Consider the following 21,189-nt stretch of genomic DNA (forward strand, 5'->3'; position numbering starts at 1 on the left):
TAACAGACAGGTATCTCATGCAGCAAGAGGAAATGCCATTATTAAACCAAAAAACGCAATAAACAATTCAACAAGTTTTCTTTTACTGCAGCCACAGCTGCACCGCCCGCATACATCATCCCTAGCAGAAGCATCTATATCCACTCCATTAAATGCATTTTTGCATTTCTGTGCATTTTTGTGCATTTTATCTATGCTCTTCTTTGTTCTGGCAGAAAGGTGGTGGAATGAACTTCCCCTAGATGTCCGTTCAGCGGAGTCCCTGACTATCTTCAAGCGACGATTGAAGACCAACCTCTTCCTGAAACACTTAAATTGGCACTTTCCAAGTTTGCTTTTTTTTAGAATTCAAGACTATATTTATATTAAGTTTGTAATCCTGCATACCATTGTAGATTTATTCATTGCTAGAGACTCAAAGCACTTTTGTACGTCGCTCTGGATAAGGGCGTCTGCTTCTTCTTCTTCTTCTTTTGGCTGCTCCCATTAGCGGTCGCCACAGCGGACCATCTGTCTCCATACCACCCTGTCCTCTACATCTGCCTCTTTCACACCAACTACCTGCATGTCCTCCCTCACCACATCCATGAACCTCCTCCTTGGTCTTTCTCTTTTCCTCCTTCCTGGTGGCTCCATCCTCAGCATTTTCTTACTGATATACCCCATGTCCCTCCTCTGCACATGTCCAAACCATCTCAATCACACCTTCCTCACCTTGTCACCAAAACATCCTACATGGGCTGTCCCTCTAATAAACTCATTTCTAATCTTCTCCATGGATAAGGGCGTCTGCTAAATGCCGCAAATGTAAATGTAAATGTAAGTTTTCCGGGGAATTTTAAATGAAGGCAAATTGTGCAAATTTAACAGATAAGAAAACACAAACATATAAATGGTTCAAATGAAAGCATAATGTCCTCTTGATAACCAGTGGTTCTTGAAATGTTCATCTTGTAAATGTCCTTGTAAGGTTTGTGAACTTTGCTACAGATGCGGTTTGCGAGCTCTGACTCACGTGCTGACCGTCCAATCAAGAGAATAGAAAAGGCTGACGTGTTTAGGTCCCAGCTAGAGGGCTTTGGAGTGTCCAAATGTCTCATTGGTTAAAGCAACAGTTCAGGAAACGTACGTTATAAATAACGTTTATTCTAATAAAAGCACACAGTGCTCACAGTGCTGGCCTTAAGGCAGATGATACCTTTGACTGCGGTAATATGTAATGTGAGGGCTGAAATTTGATTGGATAGAAACTCCAACTTAAAATTACACTTGAGCACACCCAAGAGAAACCCACCTAGAATAATTAATAGGGTAAAGATTTTGTAAATCAGATATTTAGTTCATGTTTAAGTAAAGTGTTTTCAATGGTAAATGCTTTGTAATCAGTCATTAGGTTTTCTGCCATAGGAAAGTCTTCATGATGGAGTAATTGGTTTGTAACATGACAAACTGTAATTTTCAATAGAGAGGAAAAATGAAAGGCTGGTGAGAGAACATGTTACTAATATGCTAAGTGATAGGAGAAACTCATTTTGCAACATTAAATGTAGCTATATATTGATGAAAAGCATGAAATATTAAATAAGAATATTTGTGTTATATTATAAGTAGAATAAAATAGCATTTAATTATAGAAAAATAATCACAGAGGTGGTAATAGTAAAACCTCTTTACATTGGGGTACATCACATCACTGATTATTTTTTACTTTATTATGCAATTTAAATAAACTGTCTACAGTGTTGTTGCATCAATTATCTGTCCTGAATCATGTAAAATTGTGTAAGTGATCATTCTGGTCCAACTTTTTTCTCCTCCCCTAACAGCTTTTCACCCCCTGCAGTTTGATTAGTGAGGAACTCTAGCTCTGCTTTGAAAAGGGGGTTTAGCTTCTAGCCATGTCTGTGGGTGAATGTCTAACAGTAACCTCAGTGCACAAATCTGTTTAGTGAATTAGAATTAAGACGTCAGTCTGATAAAACCACTTCCTGGAAGTACACGGGGGAGTTTGCTATACATTCCTTACCAACATATTAAACAGTGGCATGATTCTAAAATACAGCATGTCTTAATATAACATTTTAGATGCTTTTATCTGTACCTTTTACTCTTATGTCCTTTTTTAGGTGGCCTGTATCCATTGTGATCATATTTACTTTATTGTTGAGGAAATGGACGATATTTGCATAGACATGATTTAACAAATGAGGTGGTGTTTGTGTACCACTGATATTACTTTTACAAATATGTATGTAATATTCAAGCACTTCAGTTGACATTGCAGACTTTATTGTGTAAATTTTTCACATATAAAGTGTTACACAAGGTGCAGCACCACACAATGCATGCAGTCTGTTAGGAAGACTCTACATGTGTTCCTTGTTACAAATGACCAAAAACTGGAAACTCAAAGAAGGAAATATAATGGCTTTTTGTAAAAAAAAAAAAAGAGCACAATTGCAAGCAATGTTTTTTTTTTAAAAAACCTTCTAAGCATAACATTGACATTCATTGTTTTAATAGTCATTTTAATCACCAAAAAGACAATTCTCTCTCATTACATTTTTCCAGAAATTATTCATTGAAAGAAATATAGAACCAAAATGGGATTGTATGGCAAAGATCCTACCAATCTTTTACATTTGGGCCATTTTTTCACATCTTCACAGAGTTCAGAGAGTCTTTGAAGCAGAACATGCTCCTCTCTTTACAATTCTTGATGCATACAATTAATGGTGTATATTTGTTGACAGCAAGCACAAAACATTGTTTTTCAAGTGCAGTAATTATAACTGTGTGTGTGGTTGTGTCTATTGTAAACACGGTTTGCACTTGCACTTGTGTGTAATTGTCTTTACACAGGATAACTGAAGTAAAAACAATAGCGCTACGTCTTCTCTTTAAACATAGTTAAGAAACCGAGGGTGTCATTTTCTGTTTTAGATGTGGTCTCCTGTTATAAATACCCCAAAACAAAAAAAGAGATAATGAAAGAAAGAACAAAGATTTTACAGTAGTGTAAACACCAGTATTTACGTATTTCCATGACACTTTACCAGAGCCTCGCCCGCTTCCATATAAACATGCAAGCTTTTATGCACTCTTTCTTTTACTGTACCAATAAAACAAGAACCTGTCACACCCAAATACACAGACTTGATATCCAGTTCCTATGTGAAGAAAATAAGCTAGCTGACACCAATATACACTGATCGCGCATAACATTATGACATTATAACGTTATGACCAGTGAATTAAATAACACTGATTATCTCTTCATCATGGCACCTGTTAGTGGGTGGGATATATTAGGCAGCAAGTAAACATTTTGTCCTTAAAGTTTATGTGTTAGAAGCAGGAAAAATGGGCGAGCGTAAGGGTTTGAGCGAGTTTGACAAGGACCAAATTGGGATGTCTAGACGTCTGGGTCAGAGCACTTCCAAAACTGCAGCTCTTGTGGGTTGTTCCTGGTCTGCAGTGATCAGTATCTATCAAAAGTGCTCCAAGGAAGGAACAGTGGTGAACCGGTAACAGGGTCATGGGCGGCCCTGGCTCATTTATGCACTCCTACATCCTGAAAGTCCTTAAAGGTCAGTGATGCAAGACTTCTTTCTATGATTGTAGTTGCCTGAGGTTTGTTTCTGCTTAGCACAGAAAATATCTGTTCACTAAAAAATACATGAACAACCATCATTTTCCAAAAAACCTGCAACTGCAACAGTATGTATTATTATATTTAATATCACACACACTCTGAGAGATTCCCTTTTGCTCAGTTTGCGAGTATGCATTACAAGGCACACATTAAAATCCTAAATGAAATAAATAAGAATTTTCTTTATCAGCTCTACCAATAGTGCTGGCTATAATTCAAATATAGTTATTGAATGAGTTATTATTGAATAATTGTTTTTTTATTAACTGCAAATTTACATTAGTGGTGGGCCATCAATCAATGTTGAATGTGAGATGCATGTGCTTTTTTTCTATAAGGAAAACTCAGTCATGTTACTGGTGTATCAGAGACCAAAAATCCTAAAGTCACATTTGTGTCTAAAATGAGTAGATAACTTTTTGACCCTTTTCTATTATTGTTATGATTTGTCTCTGTTGCACAATTTTCTGTGACGCAATCGCCAGTCCTCCATCCCCCTGCTGGAAAATCGAATCTGTTTACGTCTCACTTTAGTGATGGGAAATCCATCTGTTTTCAGCGAGTCAGATAAGAACTGAGTCCTGAAACAATTCTTAGCATATTTTTGTATCCGGCTAAAGTTATTTTCATTTTCCCAGATATTGGTTATATATATAATTTTTTTTTCCTTAAACTCCTTTTTTTAATCTTTTGAATTAAAAAAAGTCAACTACACTAAAGTTTGTATTGTACTGTACTACAAATTTGGTAAAAATGAATGAAAACATTAAGGAGATTATACTTTATCTCTTCTGATTTTCAAATCCTCAATATTTTACATAATACACCAGGTTATAACAAGCAGTTTTGCAGAGAGACTCACAGTCTCACAGTTGCTCACAGTCACCTACAATGATTTTTTACAGAGATACAATTAAAAAAATGTATTTGCTTCAACTGGTTATAAACATTACATTGTGTAAAATGCTTTTCATTTCACTTGATCTTTTGCATTGTATGTAATAAAAAATGTAGGAGAATCATTAACATATACATTTTACAGCTCTTCGGAGATGTAGCTCCCAGCATGCACTTGAAAGAGCTAACACTAGAAGTTGATTAGTTTGTGAATGCATCACTACCACACTCAAAATCTGGTACTTTCATCCATAACTACTCACAGATCAGTTGTAGTTTTAGAAGATATTTTCTCCGAATATTTTTTAGTCGAGCATGGGTTTTTGCAAGGACACATTTTCCAGCAACTGCACATTTGCAGGCAACCTTGCCAACATTCCCGAAAAGAAATTGACTGTTTTCTTGTTTTCCATTTTTTCACCCTGAGAACACCACAGCCACGACTCTTCAGCTTCCCGCTTTACAGTGTTTCCTGGAAAATGGAACACTGGTACTTCTTATACCTCTATATTTAAACTCACGTATTTTCATCATCCATCGCTTATACAAGACGGTCCTTACCATGCCTTTTAACACGCCATCACTCTTTCCAACATGGGGTCTTTCAACTTAATGACAAATCTATATCATTCTTTACATCTTTTTTGCATAATAAGGGTGAGGATTGAGGGGCTATATTTGATCTTGAGCTCGATGATGGTGTGTTGAACTACTACTGTACAATGGAAGTGTTCATTCTCACACAAAGACACTCTGTGATAAGATACTTTGGTGACAAGGCTTCCTGGGAATTTTCATATGCTGGTGGCGTTAAACTTTAATAAATCCTGCACTTTTTTATTACTTTTTCTTTTTTTTTTTTATGGGCACAAAAAAGTCTGTGTGCAGGCCAAAAAAACATGATATCCTCTTACAGTAATGGTATAATTAAACTGTTCATACTGCATGTAAATTAATCAAATTCTGCATAATCTTATTCTAGTTAATATTCTTGATCAAAGAATGTCATTCTAGGCTTCAATCAATGAACTGTTAAATTTTGTCATGTAACTATAATATTTATTGGCAGTGTTATAGTGTCTCAGTGTTGAATGCTGAACTAGTGAATTTTGAACAAGACCCTCAACCCTTAATTGCTCAATTGTATAAAACAAAATACATTTAAGATAAAGATAAATTAAAAAATTCCATTAATTAAAAGTAACTAACTTATATAATCTAGTATTCACTAAAACTGCTCTCGAATCTGATTGGTCGATAGGTGTTGATTCTATAGCAGCAGCTCTGACAACACATCCAAGGCCAATAATAAATGGATTTAATACATATATAGCAAAAATATGCAAATAACTGTTGATATGGTGTTGCTTTTTGTAAAACATGCTTATTTAACATTTATGGAAGGAGTCTCTAGTGTCAGTGCTACTTTTATTATTTTTTTGCAGAACAGATATTCATCAAGACAGTTAATAAAAAAATCAATCGTAAAAAAGGAGAAACTGGTAATTAGTTTCTATAATGTAAGTCACCTAATAACCAGAACTAATTCGGTTGGTAGATGGTCCACAGCAAGTGTTCCTATTAAGAGATACATTGCACAATATGTAATTTGTGTCTCTCAGTGTGTATTTGTTCCTTATAATTATAAGTTTGTACCTAATGAATGATTCAGTGGCAAAAAACTCCCTGAAATGCCATGAGAAAGAAAGCTTGAGGAACCAGACTCAAAAGGAAGCCCATCCTCATCTGGGTGGCACCGAATATCTATATAATATGTGATGTATTGAACTGGCACATGACACACCTTGGGATGTGCTTTTAAAGGACTTTCTCTCCACCAAATACATAATTATTACGTTTTATCATCACCAGATTTTATGCAGTACATTATATTTCATCTAACAAATGATGTGTAGTTATCACATCTGTTATGCTCTGTTTATTTCTGTGCATGTTTTAGGTAGACAGAAAGAAAAATCCGAAATAACTACTTCTTTACCAATGCTAATACTCACATTGCATATTTAAAAAATTATTGATACTTCTGTTAATATTAATTTTTATATTTTATTTATATTACTATATTTAGTTTATTGATAAATTTTATGTGAAAAGGTGTCAAACTATATATATATATATATATATATATATATATATATATATATATATATATATATATATATATAATTTTTATTTATTTTATTTTATTTTATTTTTTCCCTTTCTCTTGTGGCTTTGGCCAATCATTTATTAAAATTGAAACAATAATTTCTTTATTATCTTCATAGTATTTTATCATGAGTCACAATTTCATCACTGTTGCATTATGCAACTATGTGGCATTACATAACTGTAATGCACTCCACTCCACAGGGGAAGTTCATGGGAACACGAGGTGCCTGAGTGAAACAAATTATCGTCCTTAACCCAGACCTCTTAAGTAGCATTTACTCTGGTAGACCTGTAATCAAGCCAACCACCCAACATCCCACAGAACCAACGACCAACTTTACTGTTAAAGGTCAGTACCCCAACTTACCAGAGGAATGGGAGAATCTTATTAAAAGAGATTTTTTCAATAATGTTTCCCTATTGTGTGTGCTTCAGGTTTGAAATTACTACTACTACTGTTACACACCTCTTGTTTTTTAAAGAAGGAAAAAAAATCTACTGTCTGCTAAGAATCATCCAAGATTTTTGGATTTGCATTTAAAGTAAAGTATGCTTGCTGCTTTCTGGGCTTTTTGTTCTCCTCCTTTTTGACCAAAACCCTCCCCCTCTCGTCTGGATCTGCTTTGGATCTCTTGGCTCGGACATGGCTTATGTCATATCTCTGCTGCTTGTGGTGGGTGAAAGGGAATGGAAGGGAGGAGAAGGGAAGGAAATCACTGGATTTAACTCAAATACATTATAAAAGTTCAGATTTCTGCTTCTTTATAGACACTTTCTGATTTCATCTTAAAAGGAAATTCATTGTGAAGTGTAGCTCCTTTTTTTAACACATATACACCTTTTCATTTGCATTTCCAGCTTTCTTTCTATTTATGCAAATAGATTGTGCTCATTTCTGATCATTTTAGGAAACTCGTTGTGATTGAGTATGAATCAATCGGTATTTGATTTCTCTTTAATTCTTCTTTTTGTCTTTCTTACTCAGATACACACCCAATCCAGAAGCAGCTGGAAAACACTGAAATGCACAATGCAGTTTTCCAGACGGACTTGTGTGCGTTAAATCTAATTGTATCTGTTGCATTAGACAGCCCCCTTGTGAAACCTGGATCTATTACAATGTACTCAATGCAACAAGGTAGCTTGAATAAAAAGTGCCATATACACAGTAGTGTTGAGTTCTGGAACTCATACATTGGGGAAATTCAGCTTTTGTCCGCTATCAATTGGATCAAGTTCAGAAATCAATGAGATTTTTAGTTATTATAGCAAAATTGCCGTTAGGTTCTTTAACTGCTCATTCATTCATGCATTCTTTTGATAAAATGTTATATATTTATTTTTCTATTATTATCTGCTAAGTATTTAATATCACTGGATTATATTGCATACTTCTATTGCATATATAAATGTATATAAAAAAAGAATAATTATGTTTTATGTCTTTTTATGCCCATTTCTTTTTATTTATCTATTTTTTTTTGCATTTGGTTGTTACCTCCAATCTGGTCTCCAAATGGAGGTGTGGATTTGATTCCCACTTCTGACTCATTGTGTTTTGGGGAGGTGGTAGCTCAGTCGTTAAGGCTCTGGGTTACCTAACAGAAGGTTTGGGGTTTAAGCCCCCAGTATTGCCACATTTGGGCCCTTGAGCAAGACCTTAACCCTCTGTGTCCCAGGTTTCCTGTGTCATGTCTGACGAACATCACTGGGATATGTGAAGAGATAATGAATAATTTTCCTTTTTTCTCAGTTATGCATATATATATATATATATATATATAGAGAGAGAGAGAGAGAGAGAGAGAGAGAGAGAGAGAGAGAAACAGTGATTATCTCTTCATCATGGCAGCTGTTAGTGGGTGGGATTTATTAGGCAGCAAGTGAACATTTTGTCCTCAAATTTGATGTGTTAGAAACATGAAAAATGGGCAATATATAAATATATATATGTGTGTGTCTGTGATGAGTTCTTTTTTTTTCTTCTTTTTCTTAAACAATAAGGCCACTTCTGCCATAAAAAACTAAATTAACATGTGCCAGGATTTTATTATTGTAATGAATGTATTCATGGTTTGTTCGTAATTATTTTTGCAAGAGTTTTAAAAAATTAAACAGACAATTATGCAATTATCCAAAGTATAATAAAGTATCATTTCACTTTTTCCAGCCAACCCTTCATTTAAATACTGATATCTCGTTAACTATACCAATATCAGTGGCTTATCAGTACCACCACCTTTCTAAAGCTTGAATGTTTGTAATGCCTTGCTTGATGCTGATAAATACAAAATAATTAAATATACCTTTATAACTGCATACCACAGACAAACATTTCTCCAAAAATCATCTTTATTAAAAGTGTGCATAGTCCTAGTGGTGATTTATTAATAGTCTCCTCCTCAGAAGCAGGACACGCCTGTGAGGAGATACAGCGTCTACTGGCAGCTACAGCTCATCGTGCTCGTAGACATTGTACTCTTTTACTGTCAGCGCTCCGTCCGCGTTGTGGTCGTTCCTGCGGAAGACGTCGGACACAACGTCGTCGAAATAAGACTCTTCTTTCTCCACTTTTAACTTCTCTGCTTCCATTTTTAAGTGTTTTCTCACCTAGTAAAAACAGAGGGAGTTACACTGGCTATTTGAAAAAAATGAGGAAACACGGAAAACAACACAGGGAAGGATGATCCAGATTAACACACCTCTTCTTTCGTTAGAGTTAAGTCATTGTCGAGATCCATTTCCTTAAAGGCTTCCATGCTGCGTGGTCCACGTCGCACGTGCAACAGCTCCACCTTGAAGATCACGGTTGCGTTGGGTGGCACAGGATCTACGACAAAAAAAACAAAAAAACAAACAAAGAAAAAAAGTAAAGTTGATTAGGAAAAAAATTAAGAACCATTAGAAATGTAAAATCTAATCTATTAGGCTATGCTATGTTAATTCCACCTTCTAAAACCATGCTTGGTGATTCTGAATTGCCCCTAGGTGTGAATGAGTGTGTGAAGGTGTGTATATACATGGTGGCTTGACCATTTAAGGTTTGTGATTTCCAATTCACACCTCGCATTCTTAAGATATTCTCAAAAGTAAAACTTTCTTTTGGCGTCTCCCATTAGGGGTCGCCACAGCAGATCATCCGTATTCGTGATCTACATGTTCGATTTGGCACGTTTTACGCTGGATGCCCTTCCTAACGCAACCCTCATAAATGGGGGTTGCGTTAGGAAGGGACCGTTTTAGGAGGGTTGTTTGGGACCGGCACTAAGAGTGCACTGGCTTGTGGAACCCTAATGGCTGGGGTTGGTTCCCTGACCGGGGATTGAACCCGGGCCGCGGCGGTGAGAGCGCCGAATCCTAACCACTAGACCACCAGGGAACCCGCATTCTCAAAAGTAAGGTGGGTAAAGAAAAAAAGTGCTGTACACTTGTACTACACACACTGAAATTATTTTTTGCAAATCCCAGCAGTGTTAGTAAGCTGTGGTTACATAACCCCCTGGGGCACAGAGGGTTAAGAGCCCCACGATTGGCAGCTTGGCAATATCAGGGCTTGAACCCCTAACTATCTAATCAGTAACCCAGAGTCTTAACCACTGCGCTACCACCTTTCAAAAGTTATCATGAACCTAAACAGGAAAAAGCAGTTGATGAATTTGGTGAATGAATCAAGTGACTTGATCTTTCAGCCTCCACTATCAACATCATCTCAGTGTGTGTGTGTGTTGCAGTTTCTAATTTCATATCTAGTATCTTTATATTCAGAAGCAGAAAGATGTTAGGGAGACACAGGAGAAAACTGATAAAAAACAATATGAACACAAGGAAAACATGTGAAACTCCACACAAACAGTTAACTATCATTAGGATTAAACCTGGATGGTGGAGTAGCGTTCTTAGCAGCAGGGTCTCTTACCTTTCCCTTTCTCACCAAATGCTAATGAAGGAGGCACAATGATCTTTCTCATCTCGCCAGGACACATGTCCTTCAGGCCCATGTCCAGGCCCTTGATGATCTCACCGACCCCATGAACGAACCAGTGAGGCTGTCCATCTTTAGCTGAGCGACTGCAGGAGGACAAGGCAGAAAACCAGTGCACTTAAGGTGAGTCGAAAATATTCCAAGCAATATGGTGCATGCATAGTTGCATGATTTTTATTTACACTAATAGAAAAGACAAAAAACTTTTAAATGCAGGTCTGTGAAATGTCATTAAATTCATGAAATAACATGTTTGAGCATTGTATGTTAATTTCTTTGTTATTTTGAAATGGGAGAATCATCCAGATTCAGGATATAAAGCAATATTGAGAAAATTCAGCTTTCGCTAAGTTCAGAAATCATTAGAAATTTCAGTTATTGTTGCAATATTGCAGTTAGGTTTTTAATTGCTCATAAAGTTTAAGGCTTCATTTATTTCTTAATTTGTAAGTATAATGAGTTTTCCTTAATTCTTAGATTTTTTTTATAATTACCAGATAAGTATTTAACATCACTGAATTATGTTACTGTACATACGTGTGTTACATGTAAATATATTGCTCCTGTAGCAGGCAAAATACACTAATAACATATGCTGCCAATATGCAAATCTACATTAGCAAAGCTAAAATTGTGACATTAATTACATTTGAGGTGGAAACTGTAATGCTATAAAATGTTTTATGGTTTAAAGGTGAGTGAAAACTTAAACATGACAATATAAATAGAAAAAACGTTTCCAGGTAATGAATGAATTTGAAGAAAATATACTCCATATTTAATAAATCTGTGCATTGAGAATGTACCTTTCAGATAAATACAGATCTAATTACCATATTTAATAGGATCTTTTGACGTGTTGATGTGTGATATACATACATATGTACACACACACACACACACACACACACACACACACACACGTACATACATGCTTATTTACACCCACCCACACAGTTATACATAATTTCATACACACATACACCGATACACCCATCCATACATAAGTTTACACACACACACACACACACACACACACACACACACACAACCACACAACATTAAATAATTCAAGTCAGGTCAAGAAGCATAGTTTCACACACACACACACACACACACACACACACACACACACACACGTATACATAATTTCATACATGCATCCATACACACATCCATTCGTACAAAGTTTGATACACACACACACACACACACGCGCGCGCACATAAGTTTGTACTTAAATAAACTCACACACCCAGATGTTCATGTTACATATATAAAGCCACACACATTTGCATCCACCTTAAGTAAAAGAAAGTGTGTGTGTGTGTGTGTGTGTGTGTGTGTGTGTGTGTGATTGCACAGTACTTTTACCTGCAGTAGAACTGCGTCCCATCTTTGGCCAGATATCCATCATAATGGGCATGTAATAAATCTCCCTTCTTGGCTTTCTGGGTGCAGTTTTCCGGCAGGAACAGAACTTCGATCTGGACCTCATCACCTGATTCTGCTGCACAAACCAGGTGAAGAAAGGAGCTGAGAGCCTGAAGGTAGAGGAGAAGCAACAGAGAGAAGCGCTCAGACATCTTGAACATCTGTATGCGTGGCAAAAAATGTGACTGGGTTGCCAGATTAACCTAAAAGCAGCGTCCTTGAGCAAGCCCCAGCCCAATAACAAAAAAAGTATACTAAACAATAAGGGAATAACTAATAAAACGAATAAATATAATTACATAACATCAACATAAGTTTTATATGGTACAGTGTATTTATATTTTGCTTTTAATTTAAACTACTGATACTCACACATAATTGTGCCTAGGGGTCATTTTGCCTGTGTGTGGGGCAGGAAGTGATGCGACACCAGACCATTACAGATGATAATGTTACATCTCTTTTCTATTCCACAGGATAACGGGTAAACCTGAAGCGCATGACAGGGCATTAATCGAAAAAGGTGTCGATCATTTGCATGACGCAATTACGCTCCCATACAAGCGCACAAACAATTTAGCCATTGGTCCATATGTGTGTGTGTGTTTGGGCCTGCGTATTTATTAAAAACAATTTAGTTATAAGACTTTAGTTTTTCACCTCTATAGACATAAAACAAAGGGATAATTAAAGTTTTATTTGTATAGCACTCTAAACAAGCAGCTTTACAGAGATACAGAGGTTATAATGTTGGAATATACCATTTCAGTGCTTATGAGTTTGTTCTTTATACAGGAAGTGTATCCCTAGTGAGCGGACCAGTGGTGACTGTGGTAAGGAAAAACTACCTGAGATGACATAAGGAAGAAACCTTGAGATATTTCTGACTCAAAAGGGAATCCAAAATATTCTGGGGTGGCGCTGAATATCCATTCATTACAGTTCCATCACAGTTGAGATTAACTGTTCAGTTATAAATCTTTATCCAAACTGCAATCCTGAGCCACTGACTGATTAATACTGTTAATACTAATTACAGTTTAAATCCGTCTCCAAAGATCTCGAGTTGTCCATTTACTTCATGGATATTCACAGTAGTAAGTTCATGTGGAACTTCAGCTGCACAGAGCATCTGCAATTGTAAAGAACTCCATCCAGATGTGGGGTGTTGAGGTGAATCAGGCAGATTAAAGAAGAATGTATTATTGATTAGCCTCTGGATGTATTCATGCATTTTAACATGCCAGAACAAACACATTGACAAATCTGCTGATATCTAACTTTTGTTTTGTTTTGTTTTGTTTTTTGTTAAAAAAACTCAGTATAACCATCGTCATCAGTATCAGGGTGTGAGGCATCAGATGGAGCACTAGTCAGTAATGGGTCATTACCATAATGATCAAGTCAAGTGGATTTATTTCTCATTTCAACCGTATACACTTGGTACGACACACAATCAAACGAAACAACGTTCCTCCAGGATAGAGGTGCTCCATGAGACAAGATAGAATTACACAAGACAAGACAAAACTAAGACATAAGTGCAAATGCGTTGTACATTTAATAGTAAATATTGTACATTTTAGTGAGCAGTATTTTCAAGGTTAAAGAAAGTGTTAACTAAGATAGAGAGTGTGTGTGTGTGCACGTTCAGTAGTCCAGTATCTTTGTGAATCTGATGTTACAAAGTCTGGTTGTGAAATCCTGAATGCTTCTGTACCATGTTCTAGGTGGCAGAAAGGTGAAGAGTGTATGTAAAGCACACGTGAGTCTCCTAACGTACCTTTAATATCCGCCGCAGGATCCTGACATCCAAAACAGTTCAACCCTCAAAACAGAAAGTGATGCAGCAGCTCAGGATGCTCTTGATGGTCACTCATTAGATTTGTGGTGGATGTGTGGTGGAAGCTGCTGGGTTTTCCTGGATACTGAGATAGTGATGAGGAATCAGTTGATGATTATGATGGTGGTAATGATAAATAATTTTATCCTAGAGGGAAATACATGTGATGATGATGATAATGATGATGATGATGATGAAAATGATAGATACATTTATAAAACCTAGAGGGAAATTCACATAATGATGATACTGATTATGATGCTGATTCTGGTGATGATGATGATGATGATGATGATGATGATAGATCACTTGAATCTTTTTAGAAGGAAATTCACGTGGTGATGATGATGATTCTTCTTCCTATTATTATTTTTATTTTATATTATTATTCCTCTTATTATTATTATTATTATTATTATTACTCTACTTCTTATTATTGTTATTATTGGAATAAAAAAATCCCCTTCGAAACACGGAAATCAACCCAATCTGGCAACTTAAATCTCAGCCGTGTAAGGAGCTCAGCAGAGAAACACCGCCCCCCAAAACTCCTACTCCGCCCTTAAACATTCTCTGGGACTGTATTTCTTCTTAAATTCTAGATACTATGCCCATAAACATAAAAAAAACCTGACAAACGCCCGAAAGTGTACAGATTTATTTTTAGAACGCAAACAGTGCAGTAATGTGGAAACAACACCGTGTAACCTGTAAGTAATTAATTTCAAATGTTGTCTTCACTAAATTAACGCATACTATAACTAATGCACCTGGTTTACCCATAGTAAAAAATATGGAAAGGGAAAACAAGGCCAGACGGCTACTTTTAACCTGGTTATTAACGGCTAATTAATTTAAGAAATAAAAATAATAAATTAGTCACTGTATTTTTACAACGTTCCACAAGATGGCGCCCGAGACCAGCATCAATCTTACTGCTCTGTAACTGAACAATGTGGACTGAACAATCAATTTAATTTAATTCCATTCAATTCATTTTTATTTTATTTTGCACTTTTAACAATGAACAATATCTCAAAGCAGCTTTACACAGATAATGCTGTGATAAAGAATAAATAAGATGGTTCTTTATGTGTAAGTTTGTCCCTGATGGTGACTGTGGCAAAGAAAAACTCCCCGAGATGGCATAAGGAAGAAACCTTAAGAGGAACCAGTCTTAAGAGGGAACCCATTTTTATCTGGGTGGCACTAAATGTCCATTTATTACAGCTAAACTATGGTGAGTTGTGCAGTGATGGTGACCAGATGCAAAGTTCATCTTCAAAACTCCCGTTCTTACTCCGTAATTTCATGGATCCCCACGGTGTTGATGAGAAACCGTCCCCAGCCTCCAATCAAAGAAAACACCATACAGATGCAGGCCCGGATGAAGTGGGCAGATTGAGAGGAGAGGGGCAGGAAGAGATCACTGGTACCTCAGGAGCATGTTTAACTTGACCAAGAGAGAGAGAGAGAGAGAGAGAAGAGTGGTGACAGGAAGAGAAGGATCTGGATTATTATGTGTCCTTATTGTTGTATGAAAGTTAAGGACACTGTGCAGGTGGGGACTCCGATGACAGCATAATTAAAAGGGAGAACACAGACATGAGGGATCTGTGGGATAAGAGACGACCCACCACACCACCTTCAACAAACCTGAGTGAACATGTGAGAGTAATGGGGTGACAGCATACAAATATCCCAGTTCACCAAACACTCTATATCCATGATCCCTCCAGATCTGCTCCTTTACCTGAGAAAAATCTGCACAAATTATATTGAAAAAAATGTAAAGATTTGAGTCACTGGTATAAATTGAAATCATCACTGCTTACTAACCTGCACTGATTTAAAATACTCCCCCAGTCACTAAACCCAATCTCCTGCCTCCCTTTCATTCTACTCCAGATTCTTAATAAACTGTAACCTTTCCCAAAATAGAAGCTAATAAATCATGGTTTATTGTATGTTCATTTGAACCCAATCCTAAATTCTACTAGATTTTAGTAGAAAATTTATTTTTGACTATAGAGGCAGGTTGGTGTATTATATTTTAATTATATATTCCATTATATATTTATATTATATATTCAATTCAATGTTTTATGTAAAAGTGCTTTTACAAATGTCCCAAAGCATCTTTTTAGAGATAAAGAGCTTGTGCATATTTTTACCTTTACACTTTATGGACAATCTAAACCACCTTGAATTGTTTATTGTTTACTGTTGTTTACTATACATCTTTTTCTCCCACATATATATCTATCTTTATATCTTATATATTCTTATATTTTATTTTATACAGTTTTTATACTTTATTTCTCAGTCTTCTTTTTCTTTGTATTATTTTTCTCCCCATCCTATTCCCTCATCCCGGACCGTTGTAAAAAGCATTTCACTGCATGTCCTACCGTGTATGTATGCATATGTGACAAATAAAATTTGATTTGATTTGATTTAATATTTAAATGTATATGTTGGTTCCTATAAGTTTAGTTCCCAAGCCATTGTGATAGTGGCATGAAAAAACTCCATGAGATGGAACGAGCAAGAAATATACCTCAAAATACTTAATATATTTATATATTTTTTTTTTCGTCATGATTACATTATTAGTTTCTTTTATTATTTGTTTTAATTATAGGTTTCAACTTACTTTATCTATCTTTCTACTTACACCCTCTCCATGTATATTTCTTTCTGTCTATCATCATTTGTGAGTAAATTTACTTCGTTACTCTACTGTATTAAAGATATAAGCAACTTTTACTTGCTACTCAACTGCATTTACGATTCAGTATATGTACTTTTTACTCCACTATACACCTTTTTTCTGTTCATTGAATACTAATTGTTTTTCTACTTTGTAACATGATACTCTAATTCTATTTATTTATTTTAAGATTGTTTCATTCTGGCATGTTGAAGAGGATGTTGTGTTGATCTTTTGGTTAATGCAGTGTTGAGGTGTACAATTAGATTTGTATTTCAGGAAAGAAAACCTCACAAATCAACTGTTTTTGGCTTCTCACACTAACATGCATCTTGGTGTTGAGGACTAGTGCATCTTCAAGCCTACATTAGGCATAAGTCAAATACTCAATTACTGTTAAAATCAGATACTCTAAGGGTTTTACCCAAACTATATTTGAATTGGTGACTTGTTTTTTAATCTTCGACGTTTTATTGCAAAATTTCACTTTGCATTTTATAGCAATCAGAGCCTACCCTACCCAATAATCCCAAACTAGAACAAGCCGAGGGGTTCTTCTAGACATATAAAGAAGGTTCAACAACACAATTAAAAGAGAAAAAACTAATAAATAACAAATTAAAATAGAATAATAATAAAAATAATGCAAAACTAGTAAAAGAAAAAAAGAATAATACCTCCCCTCAATCTACATCCAGGATATATACAGTATATGTATATCAATCATTAATAGGGGTAATTGTCATTTTTATAAAAATAGCCTTCCCCCTGCCTCTTATATTATACCTGACTTTTAACTTGTAAAGGAGAAAGTTTTGCAGTAATGTAACTATACTTTTACTCAAGTATAGTTTTTAGATACTCTATGTGCATGTGTTTTTGTCTTTCTTTCTTTCTTTCTTTCTTTCTTTCTTTCTTTCTTTCTTTCTTTCTTTCTTTCTTTCGTCAATTCATGGAGGATTTCCTTGCCACCGTGGCCTGCTCATTACGGTTGAGTTTATCTGTCTATTATATGTATAAATATGGAACAGATCTATATATTTTTAAAGCTTCTTTGTAACACCATCCATAGTTAAAATAAAAAAAGGATGCAAATAAGAAGGAATTGCATAAGCAGCTAATCACAAAAAAAAAATCCTCTATTAAAAGGGTTGTTTAGTGTTTTTTTTCCATTATAAATCCATTATTTTGGATATAGTCAAATTCATATATAGTATGTATAGTATATTATTAGTTATTTGTTACACAATTTTGGCCTTATAACATTAACCACTGCTTCTACAACCTTCTGTAAGCATAATGCACTGTGTAGTAACTAGTACTCTGAGATAACCATAATGAAACATATTAACATATAAATGTCAGAATGATTTCAGTATTATATCGAATGAATTGTCTGCAAAGGCGTTTTTTCAGTAAATAGACAAATAAAACAATAATGAAGTATAACACCAAGGATTTATGGTGCTGAATTCATGCTTTATTAAATCAAAAATTCATAAAACTCAAGGAGGCAGAATAATATAGGTAATTCTACATATATTAATTGCTATTGAATCAAAGTGCAGGGTATTGCATTCACGTGTTTCACGTTTTCTTTGCACAGCAGATGTAGTTACTGTGGTACACCGCTTGACAATTGCCCTGACAAGGTGAGATTCTAATACTAACACACACTAACACAAAAAAAAAAACACACACAATATAACCTAGCTTTCCTCCAAGAGGTGGCACAGATTCTGCAAAAGAGTGTCTGAATTGATAACGAAATTAATGGCCAGGTGATGTTGCATTCATAATATCAATTTCGAACAGTCCTTTGACAGAACATGTGCACATATCATCATCAGCTCAACGCGCTGGCCGCTTGCACGTTGAGCGTGTCATTAAAATGGTGATATGATATAGTCAGTCTGAACAAAAGGCCTAGTCATGCTGCTTATGTGAGGGTAAGACACAAACAGCATTCAAGGTCTTATGGTCAAGTTATAAATTCATCTGAGTAACTGAAATACTATACGCACAGATGTACAGTGCATAGTTTTGTCCCTTTGATTTAGAACTTCAACAGGGAGCCTCTCTACCTGTTGAGGCAATCTTAAGACTTCAACGTATTGTTGAGGCACATAATTTGTTTCAGGTTTCACAGGGTATTCGTTCTGCGAGAAACTTTCTCCTGTTAAACATTTCGTTCCATGTGTTTAAGTAATTCTTGTCATAAATAACAATTCATACATTTCCCATAACCGGTAAATTCGGCTATATACATTATGTACATGTCACAGAAAAATGGTTCAAAAAGTCATAATTACCCATTATGGCACATTTTATAACAACTTTAGACTTAAGTCTAGTTTGGCATAAATTATTGTCAAGTTTGGTATAAAAATAGTTCATATTTACAGAACAGATCCAGGTCTTCATCTAGAACAGTATTTTTTTTGTTACTTGTTCAATAAATAAAATATATTGAAGAAAGGAAAAAGGGGGTATGGACTGAATTAATATATATATTTTTTTCACATAGATCGAATGCTGACATTGACGGTAGCAGAATCAGAGCCGAGCTCGTTTGATAGTTTGAGGGTATACGCTCCAGCATCGTTTTCTTTAATGCCGGTAATGATTAATGTAGTAGTGTCCTCAGTGGTCTCAATCTGGAACCTTTTACTCTCTTCACTGGACAGTATCCTCCCTGAATGTGACCATTCAACATTTGGCACTGGGTCTCCAGTGAAGGCACAGGCCACGGTCAGAATCTTTCCAGACTCTATGCTAATAGCCTCAGGGGCAGCCTCAATTTTAGGTGGTATACCTGTTGAATAAAAAACAAAACAAGCAACAAATTACATGAAGGTAATTAACATTATAAATCTAGTACTGTCTCAACAGTGTATACTGTACCAACAGGCGAAAATCACTTGTTTTCTCACCTTTGCGTTTGTATGCAATGGATGCGAGGGCCGATCCCGCGACATGTGCATGGCTAGACATTTCCATCATGCTGTGTGCACCCATGGCAACCATAGATTCAGATGTCATTGAGGTCATGCTAGTTGCTGACATGCTTTGAAATTTAATCTGAGACATGCTGGAGCTGCTGCTTGTTCTTTCCTGTATTGTTGAAGCCATATGCAAGGCAGAGCTGCTACTTTGAATACTGGTTGCAGCTGAGCTTTTCTTCAATACTATCATTTTGAAAGGTTCTTCAACCAGAACTGTGAGAGTATAGCAAATAACGACCAGGTCATTCATGCATGCAAAAGATCATACCGTACAGTCCATATATGGCTGGCTTAAATATATAATAGTATGAATAGATACAATTCAGTTTTACAGTTACAACCACATCTTTCAATACCACAAATTTTACAAGGAGGTGCAGTGCACGGTGCCGTGAGTAATAGAGTCATTTAAACGAGACAAACTTACTAAGAACATTCAGGGATGCTGTTGCAGAACACTGTCCAAATTGGTTCTTGGCCTTCACTGTGTATTTGCCACTGTCCTCAACAGTGGCTTTCTGAATCTCCAGTTTGTACACATTCTTAGAACGGCTCAGTTTCATATTTGATGTAACAGATAGCTATAAATTCAAAAGAATTCAAAATAATTGAACACATCGAATTTAGATTCATTAGTACATGAAATAAAAAATGATACAATTTAATTGTACGAAGACTCATGCTACTCACCACTTCATTGTCTTTAAACCATTCAATTTCTGGGGTAGGTTCACCCATTATTTCACAGGAGAGTATCACATCCTGTCCTTCATTTATGTTCTGGGAGCGTGGTTGCACTAGGAAGCTTGGTGCATTAGATAGTTTTTCACTGACTGTTGTGACAAATTGGCACTTGACCACACCCTGTTCAGTTTTTGCCTCACATGTGATAATTCCTCTATCATGGGAGCGCACTCTCTTAATGGTCAAAGTGTGGTGATTTCCAGAAATTCCATATCTATATTGTTCTGAATTCATCAATTCCACTCCATTCAGAATCCATTTTACATCTGAAGCCCCAGGGATATTTGCTTTCAGTGTGCAAGCCTGACCATGAGTCAATGTTGTTTGTGTTTCCAAAGCTTTAATTTCTGAGAAGGACTGGACCTCCTCATGAGTGATCTCCTTCCGGACAAGTTCTTCTGTTACTTCGGCTTTTGTTTCTACAGCAAATGCTGTCAATTTTCTTGTTTCTGGGGAAAAAAAAAAAAACCTCAAAATTGTATTATAATATTAAATGACACTAACACCAACCTATATTTTCTTCATCCAGTATAATGTTTAATCCCACCTTTAACAGTTACAGTGCATCTTGTAGTGACCGATCCATCACTATTTTTTGCAATGCATTCATAGACTCCACTATCAGTAACATCAGCATCATAGATTTCAAGGTATGCAGAACCGTGCTCCTCAAATATTTCATATTTTCCACCCTGAGAGACAATCTGAAATGAGAAAATTCACCATCATTACTTTTTCTGTCGT

General features: G+C 35.8%; 2 protein-coding genes and 1 non-coding gene across 6 annotated transcripts in view; all 3 read right to left on the reverse strand.

Annotated features, from left to right (window-relative positions):
* Nucleotides 1-9,058: 9,058 nt before the first annotated feature.
* On the reverse strand, nt 9,059-12,315 carry fkbp7 (FKBP prolyl isomerase 7). Its single transcript, XM_046845454.1, has 4 exons — nt 12,081-12,315; nt 10,641-10,792; nt 9,427-9,554; nt 9,059-9,334 (listed from the first exon to the last, which is right to left on the reverse strand). Exons 1-4 carry the CDS (start codon nt 12,299-12,301, stop codon nt 9,173-9,175), a joined length of 663 nt encoding a protein of 220 aa, XP_046701410.1. The 5' UTR covers nt 12,302-12,315; the 3' UTR covers nt 9,059-9,172.
* Nucleotides 10,032-10,103, reverse strand: trnae-cuc. The gene has a single exon. It is a non-coding gene; the product is annotated as a tRNA-Glu (tRNA).
* Nucleotides 12,316-18,154: 5,839 nt separating the features above from the next.
* Nucleotides 18,155-21,189, reverse strand: part of ttn.1 (titin, tandem duplicate 1) — a 150,123-nt gene continuing 147,088 nt past the window's right edge. For all 4 annotated transcript variants that reach the window (XM_046845792.1, XM_046845791.1, XM_046845790.1 and 1 more), the window contains 5 exons: nt 20,993-21,149; nt 20,392-20,894; nt 20,129-20,282; nt 19,630-19,914; nt 18,155-19,511 (listed from right to left, as the gene is read on the reverse strand). In XM_046845792.1, the coding sequence (XP_046701748.1) occupies nt 19,216-19,511; nt 19,630-19,914; nt 20,129-20,282; nt 20,392-20,894; nt 20,993-21,149 (1,395 nt within the window). In that variant the 3' untranslated portion in view covers nt 18,155-19,215. The remainder of the gene's footprint in view (nt 19,512-19,629; nt 19,915-20,128; nt 20,283-20,391; nt 20,895-20,992; nt 21,150-21,189) is intronic.

This window comes from Silurus meridionalis, chromosome 3, assembly GCF_014805685.1.
Source record: "Silurus meridionalis isolate SWU-2019-XX chromosome 3, ASM1480568v1, whole genome shotgun sequence".
Classification (NCBI taxonomy): domain Eukaryota; kingdom Metazoa; phylum Chordata; class Actinopteri; order Siluriformes; family Siluridae; genus Silurus; species Silurus meridionalis.